At 47.8% G+C, this 13434-nt stretch overlaps 1 protein-coding gene across 1 annotated transcript; it reads left to right on the forward strand.

The window, feature by feature from the left end:
* Window positions 1-5575: 5575 nt before the first annotated feature.
* Window positions 5576-7280, forward strand: LOC148667329 (C-type mannose receptor 2-like). Its single transcript, XM_088632935.1, has 3 exons — window positions 5576-5624; window positions 5936-6313; window positions 6775-7280. Exons 1-3 carry the CDS (start codon window positions 5576-5578, stop codon window positions 7272-7274), a joined length of 927 nt encoding a protein of 308 aa, XP_088489061.1. The 3' UTR covers window positions 7275-7280.
* The last annotated feature ends 6154 nt before the right edge of the window (window positions 7281-13434 follow it).

Consider the following 13434-nt stretch of genomic DNA (forward strand, 5'->3'; position numbering starts at 1 on the left):
CAGTCCAGTTAGTCCAGGGCTCTATGACTCTGGTCCAGTCAGTGCAGGGCTCTCTGATCCTGACCCAGGGAGAGCTCAGGTCTAGTAAATCTTACAGGTCACCCTGAATCGCCAGTTTTATTGATGTTTGCTCCCAATGATCCCTTAGTTACTTTATTGAACAGACCACCTGTTTAATCGATCATAGTCCAGGTGATCCAGGCCTTTATTAATTGATCAAAGCACTGTTATTTACTCCTGGTCCTGGAGTGTGACAGGTAAATTTATGAGTGAGAGCCTTATAACAGTGCCAATTGAGTCTAATTGCATTTAGAGTGTATTCAAACCATTAAGAGTCCAGGAAAGGACATCAATATGCCCTTTGATTATTTGCAGGCTCCCTTTAAAACCCACTGGGAAAGGTTCAAGATGCTTCTAAATCTGGAGGTCTCAGTCCTGGTCCAAATCCAGGTATTAAGAGCCTAGGATGGAATAAAGATTAAAAGATACAAAAGCCCTCCAGGCTCAGAAATCAAATCAAATCAAATCAAAGTTTATTTATCAGATGCACAACAAAATGGCATGCAGCAGCAGTAGTTGCTGGCAATGAATTGTCTTTTTCTGCGAGCTCACAAAAACCACAAGAATCACAGAAATCACAAAATTCACAAAATCACAAAATTGAGGTTACATTTTTTTAAATGGAATAAAACTCAATATGAGTAGAGCTGCTATGTGTCCATGGTGTATGCAATATATACAAGTAGTGCAGTTATGCTGAATACAGTGAAAACTGTGTGTCCATGTAGCCATTACAGGTGATTTGCTAAAGGAGCTGCAGGTTGGCTATTTAGCAGTCTAAACCAGTCTACTTAACTGGTTCCATTCTTCACCCCTCTGCTCTTCTTAATACCATCTTCCACGGTCTCCTCTATTGTTATTGTTGTATTGTTGTAATTATAATTGTGTCCTGTCTTGTGAAATTTTCTTATTTATTGTTGTAGTCTTCTTATTGTTATTGTCATCCTGTAAAGCACTTTGAGAAGCCACCTTTAAAGGCGCTATATAAAATAAAGTTTATTATTATTATTATTATTATTATAAAGTCTCAACAGTGAATAACAGTCTTATAGTCTCAAAAGTGAATATCAGAGCTCTGGGGCCAGGATTGGCCCTTCATTCCATGTTATCTTCATATTTCCACAGCCTTTCCTTTACTTATGTGCTTTGTGAGGAGACTGTTCAAGACTTTTTTCTGTTGGGGACACAGTCTCTTTCTGCAGGATCAAGATGGCTAAAGTCTCATAAGCACTTGGCTCACCAATGACTGGAGTGGTTGCACCCTGGATTCAGTTCTGCTGTCTGCTGTCTGGAGTTGGTATGTGCCTCCAGTTCATGTGTGTTTCTTATAGGTTTGCCCCGGTTTCTTCCCATAGTCCAAAGCCATGCTGGTGGGTTAATTGGCTTCTGGGAAAATTGGCCCTGGTGTGAGTGTGGGCATATCTGTGCCCTGCAATAGGCTGGTGTCCCTGTGTTAACATAGTCATTCATCTGTCCTGCCTTGTGCCTGTGGCTTATGGCTCGCTCACATTGTTTCGAGGATGCAAACGACGCATCAGCATAAACACCTGTCTTTTCCCCGAGTATCCTCCCTGAGTTTTGCATTGAAAGTTTGTTTTTCCTGCCGGCACGCCAGAACCCCACACTTAGACATGATCTGTCAGGTGTTTTTGGTTTAAATCATTTTAATTTCAGTTGCTGCCCGCTTCTCGGCCTCCGCTAATCCCGCTGTATCACCTGCGATCGTCTGCAGTCTGGACTGGTCCGCTCATCTGGATCTGAGCAAAGTACAGAAATGACCAGGGGGCCGATTGCTCATCAAAGAACCTGTGGCCACCAGCCTACCAACTCGGAGGTTGTACCTCCTTAGATAGATACTTTATTGATCCCGTGAGGGAAAGTGCAGCGCAACAGCAGCTTTACACAGACAACACAGCCACAGTGTAACGAATGATACAATAATAATAAAAATAATAATACAATACATACAATACAATCAGTACAGTGAGGGGTGCACTAAAAGAGTTACTCACAGTCCGGACACACAAAGAACAAACTAGAACAGAACAGTACGCAGAAAAATCGTAGCACACATATGAAAATAAATATAGATCTAAATATAGATATAGATATAAATATAAATGTATTGCACGGGTCCCTGGCATATATTGCACAAAAAACGGGAAAAGAAAAGAAGAGGACAGATGTAGCAGTAGATGTGTAGATGCGTTCAGTCCAGAAACAGGTCACTGTCAATGTTGCCTCTGCCCAGACGCAAGGTGGATGCGTTGTACAGTCTTATGGCAGAAGGCAAGAATGACCTCCTGTAGCGCTCCCTGTCGCACCGTGGATGAATCAGTCTATTGCTGAACATGCTCTTCATTTCTACAAGCCTGTCATAGAGGGGATGGGAGATGTTGTCCATGATGGCCTCTAGTTTGGACACCATTCTCCTCTCAGCTACTACCTCCAAGGGGTCCAGGTCAGACCCAATGACAGAGCTTGCTCTCCTGATGAGCTTGTTCTGCCTTTTAGAATCCACAGCTCTAATCCCAGGGCCCAAGCATACCACTGCGTAGAAAATGGCGCTCGCCACCACCGACTGATAGAACAAATGTAGCATCTTACTACATACATTGAAGGACCTGAGCCTCCTCAAGAAGTAAAGCCGGCTCTGTCCCTTCTTATAGATGGCCTCGATGTTCTTAGACCATTCCAGTCTATCGTCAATGTGCACTCCCAGGTACTTGTACGAGTCCACCATCTCCACGCCACTCCCATGGATGTAGATAGGAGTAGGTTTGACCTTTTTCCTCCTGAAATCTACCACCAGTTCCTTTGTCTTTGTTACATTTAGTTCCAAGTGGTTCAACCCGAAGTTCAAAGTCCGAAGTATAGAGAGTGAAGAGGAATGGAGAAAGAACTGTCCCTTGAGGTGCCCCTGTGTTACTCACTACCTGTTCAGACACACAGTTCTGAAGTCTCACAGACTGTGGTCTGCCTGTCAGGTAGTCAGTGATCCACGAGGTCATGGAGGCATCGACTTGCATATCCTCCAGCTTCCTCCTTAGAAGTAAGGGCTGGATGGTATTGAAGGCACTGGAGAAGTCTAAAAACATGATCCTTACAGTGTTGCCAGCCCTGTCCAGGTGTGAGTAGGCCCTTTGCAGCATGTAGATGATCACATCCTCCACACCAACACTCGGCTGGTAGGCGAACTGTAGGGTGTCCAGTGATGAGCTGACCAAGGGGTCTCAGGTGGGATAAGACCAACCTCTCCAGTGTCTTCATGACGTGAGAAGTCAGTTCAACTGGTCTGTAGTCGTTGAGGACAGAGGGGCGCCCTTTCTTTGGTACCGGGACCAGGCATGTCTTCCAGAGCACCGGGACACTCTCCAAGCGCAGGGTCAGGTTGAATAGTCGCTGGAGCACTCCGCTCAGCTGATCAACACAGGCCCTCAGAACTCTGGGACAGATGTTATCTGGCCCTGTGGCCTTACCCTGGTGCAGCCTCTTCAGCTCCTTCTTCACCTGGTCAGCTGTGATGGTCAGCCTGGCCTGGGGGATGGTGCTCATAGGGCTTTCAGTGCTGCAGGTGTTAATGGCGGAGGTGTTGGAGTGGCAGCTGTGGGGGATGGGTGGGTGAGTAGCTGTCGGGGGTTGTAGCTGTAGGCGGCCATGTTTGTGGGGGGATGGAGGAGGTGTTAGGCAGTCGCAGCTGTGAAGGGTTAGGGAGCGTGTGGCTGTGGGGGGATGGGTGTTGAGCCACAGAGCACCCAGAATCAAACCTGTTAAAGAACTGGTTCAACTCGTTGGCCATCTCCAGGTTCCCCTCTGTTGCACCCCCAGCCTGTTTGAAGCCAGTGATCTCTCTCATGCTGATCCATACATCCCTTACCCTATTCCTTTGCAGCTTGTCCTCTACTTTCCTCCTGTAGGCGTCCTTGCTCTCTCTTAACTTCTGCTTTAGCTCCCTCTGTACACGCTTGACCTCTTCCTTATCCCCCCTCCTAAAGGCTCTCTTCTTGTCATTCAGAAGAGCCTTCAAGTCGCTGGTGATCCAGGGTTTGTTATTGGAAAAGCAGTGTACGTCTTTGGTGGGGATGGTTTTGTCTACGCAGAAGTTAATGTAGTCAGTGACACAGTCCACCATGCTGTCTATGTCGTCCCCATGTGGTTCGCACAGCACATCCCAGTCGGTGGCCTCCAAAGCACCACGTAGATCCTCCATAGCCTCTTGAGACCATCTCCTCACAGTCCTCATGGTTGCAGGTTGACGCTGGACAATAGGCTTGTATAGTGGTGTAAGCAAGACAAGGTTGTGATCTGATCTGCCAAGGGGGGGAAGGGCTGTGGAACTATATGCATCCTTAGCATTGGCATATAATAAGTCCAGTTTTTTGTTTTCTCTGGTCGGGCACTTAACAAATTGGTGGAAAGTAGGCAAAGTGGTGGAAATAGATACGTGGTTAAAGTCCCCTGAAATAGCTATAAAAGCGCTAGGGTGCTTTGTTTGTAGACTGGCTGTGACTGTGTTTATGACGTCACACGCTACCTCTGCGTTTGCCGTAGGTGGAATGTAAACAACAACAAAGATGGCGCATGTAAACTCCCGCGGTGTCCGGGTTACAGACGCGCTCCTTAAAATGAGTATGTCCACCATCTGTTGTTGACAAGCACCGCGAGCCCCCCTCCTTTCCTCTTACCACTCTCGGTGTTTCTGTCCGCCCGCACCGTCTGAAAGCCGCCGATGGTAACGTTCGAGTCCGGAATAAGTTCCTGCAGCCACGTCTCGGTGAAACACATGATACTGCATTCACGATACTCCCTCTGGCTTCTCACCAATGCTCCCAGTTCGTCCATCTTGTTCACTAAGGACCGCACATTTCCCATGATGATCAAAGGAAGGTAGGGTTTAAATCTCCTTCTCTTCGCCTTTTGCGTCGCACCAGCCCTACAGCCTCGGCTTCTCCTCCTCAGCTCCTCCGGCACCAATGGCTTCTCTCCAGTGAGTAGAGCCGGACGCGCTAGCGCGATCAGCTGGTCATGCGTGTAGACAATGCCTCTGTAGCTATCGGCATTGCAACCCGATAGAAACAGAGGTCTGAGTATCAGAAAAAACAAGAAAAAGCATGTCAGCTTTCTAGTATCCATCATGTTGTGATCGCAAATCTAGTTGCCGGCAAAGGTATGAAGAAAAAACACTAACACACTAGCATTAACTAACTGAAAGAAACAAAAAGACAACAAAAAGACACAGACCTGCTGTAGCAGGCTGCCACTAACACGGCGCCATCTTAGACTAATTATCATCTGGTCTTGTTGATGCCGTTGCTTTTTGCCAATTAATCGTTCCGCCTGACTTTGATATCAGCGGTGCTCTTGATTATATGATATTCCATCCTCCCACCTGTTCCACCTCATGCAGTTCAGGGTGGTGGGACAGCCAGAGCTTATTCCAGTAAACAGCAGGCACAAGGAGTGGTACTCCATCACACTGGCACTAACTCTCCCAGACGTCAGTGAACATACCAGCATGCCTTTCGACTGGGGAGCAGACTGGAGCACCCTAGAGGAAACCCAACGTGAGCACAGTGTCGAATATACAAACCAGACCAGAAGCAGAGCTGAACCCAGCATCCCAACGCTGAGAAACTGCAGTCCAAAAGCCCCTGTGCCACTTCACAGTGCATTGGCAGACCCATTTGAAATCCTCCCCCAGGGAAGACAAAACCACTCAAAACGACAGCCACAAATGTCGGGTTGAGAAGTGCCGGGCCATTCCCCGACCGGATTTGCTTCTCCGACGCGTTGGCACGTCGTGCGCAGGCTTGGCCAGGCATCGCGAGCTGGTCACCCCTGCTCCTAAGCCTCAACCCTGCCTCCTGTGTTTCAGGCCTCTGGGAGTTGGTCTCACCTCACCGCTACCACTTCGTGAGCAAGCGCAGGACGTGGGCGGGGGCTCGGGCATACTGCAGGGGCCAGTACACGGACATGGCTACCGTGAGTGGGCCAGCCGACCTGGAGCAGCTCCTTGCCACCACCGAGCCGGTCAAGGGCTGCGCCTGGACCGGCCTGTACTATGTCTGGGACCTGTGGCAGTGGTCCCTCGGGGGGGGCTACCTCTACGGCGTGGGGAGGTCTGCTTTTACCAGCTGGCGTGCGGGAGAACCAAACAACTACGGCGGCAAGGAGAACTGCGTGGCGATGGTCGGCGGCGGGTTGTGGGCAGATCGCCCTTGCAGTTTCACGAGCTATTCCGTTTGCTATCAAGGTAAATGGCCCCTGAGTCTTTTACGGCCTTTTACGGTCTTTCTCACGCGACTACTGCATGTGAAGGTGGTGGAGGGAGGGGGGGGCTTGGGAGTACGAGTAATTCCTCCTTATGAAATTCCCCATTGTTCTCGGAATTGAATCCTTTGAGTGGCTCTTGGGCTGATGGGATGGCGGCACCGGGGCCCTGGGTTCAAATCCTGGGGTGGCGAGGTGGAGTTTGCATGTTCTCCCCTTGTGCGTGGGGGTTTCCTCCAGGTGCTCCAGTGTCCTCCCACAGTCCAAAGACGCTCTGGTGAGTGAATTGGCTGCTGGGAATGTTTGGCCCTGGTGTGACTGTATGCGGTGCTTGTGCCTCCGTGCAGTGGACTGGCGTCCCATCCAGGTGGTATCCTGCCTGTTGCTTGCCGAGGCTGCTCCGCGACCCTCAACCCGACTACTGACTGGGGTTCACTTCTTCAGGGGGGGAAGGCGCAGCCGATCAATACTTCCTGGTGGCTGAGGCCAAGAACTGGACAGAAGCCCTGACGTTTTGCAGAGAACATTACACCGACCTGACCCGGGTGAGGAGCCAGAGCGAGAATGAGTTAGTAAGAGTTACGGCCGGAGGCAGGGAGGTCTGGATCGGACTGTTCACCGAGCCCTGGAAGTGGTCCGATGGGGACGTCTCCACTTTCCGCCCCTGGCACGTGGGCGAGCCCAACAATTATGGCGGCATCGAGAGCTGTGGCGCCGTGAATCTTCAGGGGAGTGCGAGAGGCTCCTGGAATGACTATAATTGCAATACCACCTACGCTTTCTTCTGCTACAGTGGTAAGTTATCGCGGTGCCACTTCGACAGCCTTATGGGGGTAACCTTGCGGGGAACGTCGCCTTCACTTTGCTATTCCACGACCGCTTGTCCAGTTCGCACTTGTGGTGGCCCAGAGTCGGTCCCAGGGTGCACTGGGTGCAGTGGTTAGCATTGCTGCCTCGTAGTGCCTGAGCTCTGGGTTCAGTATCTGGGCTGTTGTCTGCATGGAGTTTGAATGTTCTCCTTGTCTTTGCGTGGGTTTTCTCCTGCAGTACAAAGACATGCTGGTAGGTTTTGAATCGGCTCCTGGGAAAATGAGCTGTGGTGTGTGCCCTGTGACGGACTGGCATTACTGCCAGGGTTAACCCTGCCTTGCACCTGTTGCTTGCTGGGATAGACTCTGGAGCCACCTTCAGAGCACCAGTCTTTTGTAATATTGTAAGTGATGTTTTGACGTCCTTGACCATATAACTGTCCCTCAGACCAGGCAGGGTGAATCACTTAATGCTACTTCAGAATGGGGTTTGCCTCTTTTTTTGTCTTCTATGCTGTTTTCATCCTTTCCTCCACAGGGAAGAGAGTGGTGCTGAGAGTAAGGATATTAATGGACTCGGAAGTGAATCCTAATGACCCAGATGTTAAAGAGTGGCTTCTGGTCCAGGTATAGGAAATCGACTACTAGATTGTGTCAGTGTGCATAGGTGGCTTGCGATATTCCAGGCTCCTCGTAAAGAAGAAACTAAGCAAATCATACTGTTGGAGCTGCAGTAGACAAAAAAGATCATCCAGTCAATGCTATGCATAATGAGCCACACATTGCTTTGTTATACAGAAATCAGAAATACACTCAATCATAATGGTTGTCACACATTGCACGCAGTGGGTTCCTACCAATATGAATCATTATTGGGGATTTTCTTTGGTTAAAAAGCAGCATTTTAGGAATTCAGGAAACAATCAGATGAATATAAAGGGATAGTGTACTTATTATTGTAGTGTTACCTCACCTGGCTGGGGAAATCATTTGTGAAGAATGAGCCAGGGAGGCAGTTGCAAGGGTCAAGATAGGATGGAGGGAGGGGAGCAAGAGAAGATTAGCGCAGAGCTGTGGACAGACTGGGAGTATTTATAAACTGGGGAGTGGAAGTGATTAATAAACACAATACAAAACAAACAGAAGAAATTACTATTATCTTCCTTTTGGCATTTTGAATTAAGGGAGCATATGAATAGGCCCAAAAGTGCAGGGTAGAGTTATAGAGTTAATAAGGGCTTTAAACTAGAATATAAGAGAGAGAATACTGGAGATCATAGTTGCAGTTATATCGAAGCGCTGACCTTTCCCTTGCTGGCTTTGTTTATTTTATCATGCCTGCTCACGTTGGATTGCTCAAAGACCCTTCCGAGTAACCACAGCAACCGACGTGGCCACCTGTCAGTCACCTGGTTGCCGTGACAGTGCAATTGGGTGGAAGATCAGTTCCACCTGCTCACAGTCAGCCCTCCGCTCGCTCAGTGTTAGGGAGTTCAGGCTTGAGCCTTGGTGTTCCTTAGTCAAGTTTTCCTTGATTCTTTGACCCCATTTCCCTCGACCTTGCTCTTGGATTGCCCTTGTGTTTGCTCCTTGGCGTCGAAGATTTCTCGCCTCGACCTCGTCTCTTAGCTGCTTCGCTTGGGTATCTATCGGCTCCGGGCTTTGCTTGCTTTCGACATCACCTATCTGGCTGCCTCCCTGCTTCGTTCTGCAACTTTGAATCCCACTACGTCCCACGTTTTCCAGAGCACTCACTCCAGCTGCCACCTCCCACTACAGACCACTATCACCCACCACAGGCGCTGTCTGCTGCTGCTTCCCTGTTTCGCCCGGCGATCGCGTCCTCCCTGCCGCGACAAGACCGCGGCTCTCGTTCAGGAAGACGTACCGGGCCCTGATTTCTGACCCGGGCTGCTGTGGTACTGTCCCCTCCACAGGTGACGAGAGAGCTGTCCAGGCACACCGAGCTGGGCAACACCAGCCTGCGCTGGGGCCAGGAGGACAACGGCGTGGTGTTCTCGAAAGACAAGGAGGAAGATGGTGAGATGCTTAAGCAGCACAGCCTTGGCGACGCGCATTCTGAACGCCAGGAACTTCATCGGTGATGTCTTTGCTCCACAGGGCAGTGCCACCCTATGGGAGACTGAGTGTCGGAGGATCAGTCTGCACAGGATTCCTCTGTGAAACACTGGCGACTGGCCACTGGCAACAGACCGACGTCTAAGAATAATGCAAGCTTCAAATACCGTAGCATTTATATTAAGGTTCAATATATATGGATATAGTATAATATTTTCTCTATGAGTGGTTCTCTGTTTAAACATCAAGGTCTGGTCTCAGTACAGTGAAAATGCATTGAGAGTTGTTTAATGAATATATATATATATTATCACATTTAAATGTAGTAGTAGTATTCAGGTCCAAGGAAATACTTTTTGAGAATTGTTTGCTTTGGCAATCACTGGTGTATTTTTCCTCTCACGTATGTTTGGAAGGGAACATTCGATCAGCCTTACTGGGCAACTTGACTTTCTGACCAGCTGCTCAAAAGTTGGATTTCAAAAGTTTTAAGGAGAATAAAAATGGTTGGTTAGTTGATGGTTGATGACATTGAAACCACAGATCAGAACAGGTGGACTTACAGTAAGTGGAATATGATTAAACGTCAGATTTTCAATTTTGACAGTTTAGAGACTAACAATAGACTAAACAGATTATGAACATCTATTCTACACAGGGGGACGTAGTGGGATCTTTGTAAATTATTCCATGTATTATAAGTACATGTGTACAGAACAAACACTGAGCTCTAATAAGCTGAATTGTCTATTGGTATCATTAACGTTTCATATGTTCTTAAGTAATTTGATTTGTTATAAATAATAATAATTGCTTACACTTATATAGCGCTTTTGTGGACTCTCCACTCAAAGCTCTTTACAGGTTAATGGGGATCCCCTCCACCCCCTTGTGAGCAGGGTGACAGCTGATCCACTGTGAGAGCGGAGGGAGTGTCTCCCTCTACTGCACGGACACCGGAATTCCAGGATTAAGCCGCACTTCCTTAGTGACCGTTGCTATGCACGACTTTCGTTTTTTTTTTATTGCAACAGCAAAAATTTATACCGTACAAACAAGAGTACATATAACATATAACACCAATAACACCGTCAGGGGCTACATACTGTAATACAATTGCACTTGACCAAAAAAAAGACTAAACAAGGTAAAAAAAAGATAAGGTCCACACAACTCTCACATTCTTACATTTAGAAATACTGTATTGTAGATAACGCCCTCATGCCTATTTTAAACTTTTCAAACATGTGTCTCAGACCATTTCATTTAATCAATATAAGAAAGTGTAGTATTAATGATTTAAAAGGAACATACTTCAAGGAACTTCTTGAAGGAGACATACTGTATATATCTGTGCATACTCAGGGTTATAGTGCTACTTAATCACGCTGGCATGTATGGAATAAATAGTGGATTATAGTGACCATGCAGCTTGGTGTCGGTCACCAGAGTAATTAAACATAGCAGTAATTGCCTTTGCTCCTAACAAGGCTGTCAAGAAAGGATCGAGGCTGTCAGGGTTGTATAAATCTTGAATATACCTGCTCAATATCTGGAACTGCAGTCGACTTTCATGAGCGTAAGACATCATCCAAACTAGGTACTGTGTAATCATCGTGGTCGTAGCTCCTCTGTCATCCAATGGAAGCACAAGGCACCCGCGTTCAAGTCTTTTGTGAGATCATGTACATGCATCCAGGATGGATAGTGGTGTACCCTGCTAGTCCAATAAGGGACACACACACACGGAAGAATATGCAGACTCCACCCCGACAGCACTCTGGGTCTGGAATTGAACCCGGGGCCTCTGCAGTACGAGGCAGCCAAGCAAAACCACTGAGCCACAGAGCTGTCCCCCAGGTACTCCATATATATCAAATAAGGAGTCTCAGAGGCTCCTTAACACAATTCTAGCTCCTTAACCTGAAGCACTGGACAATAATGAGACAGGCCAATTTCTATAAAATAAAATAAAAAGCAAACTCGAACTAAATCTCTTCCTACAAAGTGGATGTCCAAAAGCAAACAGAGTTTTAAAAAATGCATCTAGGACTACAACACCATGCTTTGACACCCCCAGGGTGGTAGAAACATTCACCACATAATTACTCTGTAATCAGACTTCCTGCGGTTTCAATGTGAAATATACATCTTTCAGCTCAAACGTGTTCTTGCTCTGTGGTGTTGTCATTGGAAGCTTATTAATATTCGTGTCCAGCATTCATGTTCCATGCGCCTGAAGTGTGTTGCCATCTTAAACAGCTTAATAATAAAAATTAATAATAATCCCTTACATTTATATAGTGCTTTTCTGGACACTCCACTCAAAGCACTTTACAGGTTAATGGGGATCCCCTCCAGCCCCACCTGGATGATGCTCCAGTCCGCTCAGCACACAGCAGCTCTCAGTGGGAAGGAGAGCAGAGGGATGAAGCCAGTTCAGAGATGGGGATAATTAGGAGGCTGTGACTGGTAAAGACCAGGGGGGGATTAGACCAGGACACTGGGGAAACACCCCTACTCTTTTCGAGAAACACCCTGGGATTGTTGATGACCACAGAGAGTCAGGACCTCGGTTTTACGTCTCATCCGAAGGACGGCGCCTGTTTACAGTCTAGTGTCCCCATCACTATACTGGGGCATTAGGACCCACACAGACTGCAGGGTGAGCGCCCCCTGCTGGCCACACTAACACCTCTCCCAGCAGTACCTCAGCTTTCCCAGGAGGTCTCCCATCCAAGTACTGACCAGTTGCGAGTTGCAGGGTGATATGGCTACTGGCTATCCAGCCTGCGTACTTCAAAAATCTTAAAATCTTTTTTAAAAATCTGCGGCCGGCAGAGGAATCCTACTCCTTTGGGCCCCTGAGCAAGGCCCTTAACCCCAACTGCTCCAGGGGTGCTGTACAATGGCTGACCCTGCACTTTGACCCCCAGCTTCTCTCCCTGTCTGTGTGTCTCATGGAGAGCAAGCTGGGGTCTGTGAAAAGACTTTGTGAAGACAGTGGTAAAAATGGCACACAGCACAGCTTCTTCTGGTGCAAGATGACTACAGCCCCTGCTGCCATCACACACAGAAGTGCCAGAATCACCCTGACATGCAGTCTGGAATCCAGGTGGATAGAGTTCAGACATGCGGCATAATCTGCTATAGAGACAAGAAAAGTTTCAGACGTTACCTGCTGCATAACAAAAATAATGTGACTCTGTTATCACCCTAGTGTGTGATACAGTATAATACACACTGATCTGCTCCAGACTCACCTGTGTGTGATACAGTATAATACACACTGATCTGCTCCAGACTCACCCCAGTGTGTGATACAGTATAATACACACTGATCTGCTCCAGACTCACCCGTGTGTGATATAGTATAATACACACTGATCTGCTCCTGTATCACCCCTGTATGTGATACAGTATAATACACACTGATCTGCTCCAGACTCACCCCTGTATGTGATACAGTATAATACACACTGATCTGCTCCACTCTCACCCCCGTGTGTGATATAGTATAACACACACTGATCTGCTCCAGACACTTACCCCAACTCAGCGTGACGCTGTGGTTGGAGCTGTGATGAGTGACAGTACAGCTGTATTCCTCGATCTTACTCTCTCAGATCTCCACACTCTTCCTCAGCTGTCTCCATTGGGTCTGAGCCCACTGGACCACACGTCCTCTCCCTCGGTCTCTCCAGGCCTGGACAAACTGACCTCTATGACTCTAGGACTGAAGCCCCGGTGACCAGACAGGACAGGGAACAGCTCTGTGTGTCTCCCAGATGCTCGGAAGAGACAAACACCTGAGGAGAGACTGAGAGGGAGACCGGAAGCAATGTTAACACACTGAGAATTAGTGTGGACACTGTGCAAGGTGAGGCGACATCGCTGCACAGACAAAATATTGTGTGGCTCCTTTCTGCAAACCTTTACAACCAAAACATGTCAGTATTAGACAATTATACAAATCAAACACATTTTCTCTTTGTCTGTTCCTCAGGCTAAGAAAGGAGATCACAGTAGAACTGGAGCACTGCAGACACGTCCTATTCACACAGGATCACACAAGCTTCACATTCACACAGACACAGACACACACTCACACACGAGCCAATTTCCCATAAGCCAATTTACCCACCAGCAAGTGGGAGGAAACCCACACAAACATGAGGTGAACATGCAAACTCCACACAGACAGCACCCCAGAAAC

Source organism: Lepisosteus platostomus, chromosome 5 (genome assembly GCF_059453375.1).
Source record: "Lepisosteus platostomus isolate fLepPlt1 chromosome 5, fLepPlt1.hap1, whole genome shotgun sequence".
Lineage (NCBI taxonomy): Eukaryota > Metazoa > Chordata > Actinopteri > Semionotiformes > Lepisosteidae > Lepisosteus > Lepisosteus platostomus.

Coding starts and splice junctions, on each gene's coding strand:
- LOC148667329 (XM_088632935.1), top strand. CDS start 5,576: ATGCCTTTCGACTGGGGAGCAGACTGGAGCACCCTAGAGGAAACCCAA. Junction 5,625..5,935: donor CACCCTAGAGGAAACCCAAC/GTGAGCACAGTG, acceptor CCTGTGTTTCAG/GCCTCTGGGAGTTGGTCTCA. Junction 6,314..6,774: donor CTATTCCGTTTGCTATCAAG/GTAAATGGCCCC, acceptor TCACTTCTTCAG/GGGGGGAAGGCGCAGCCGAT.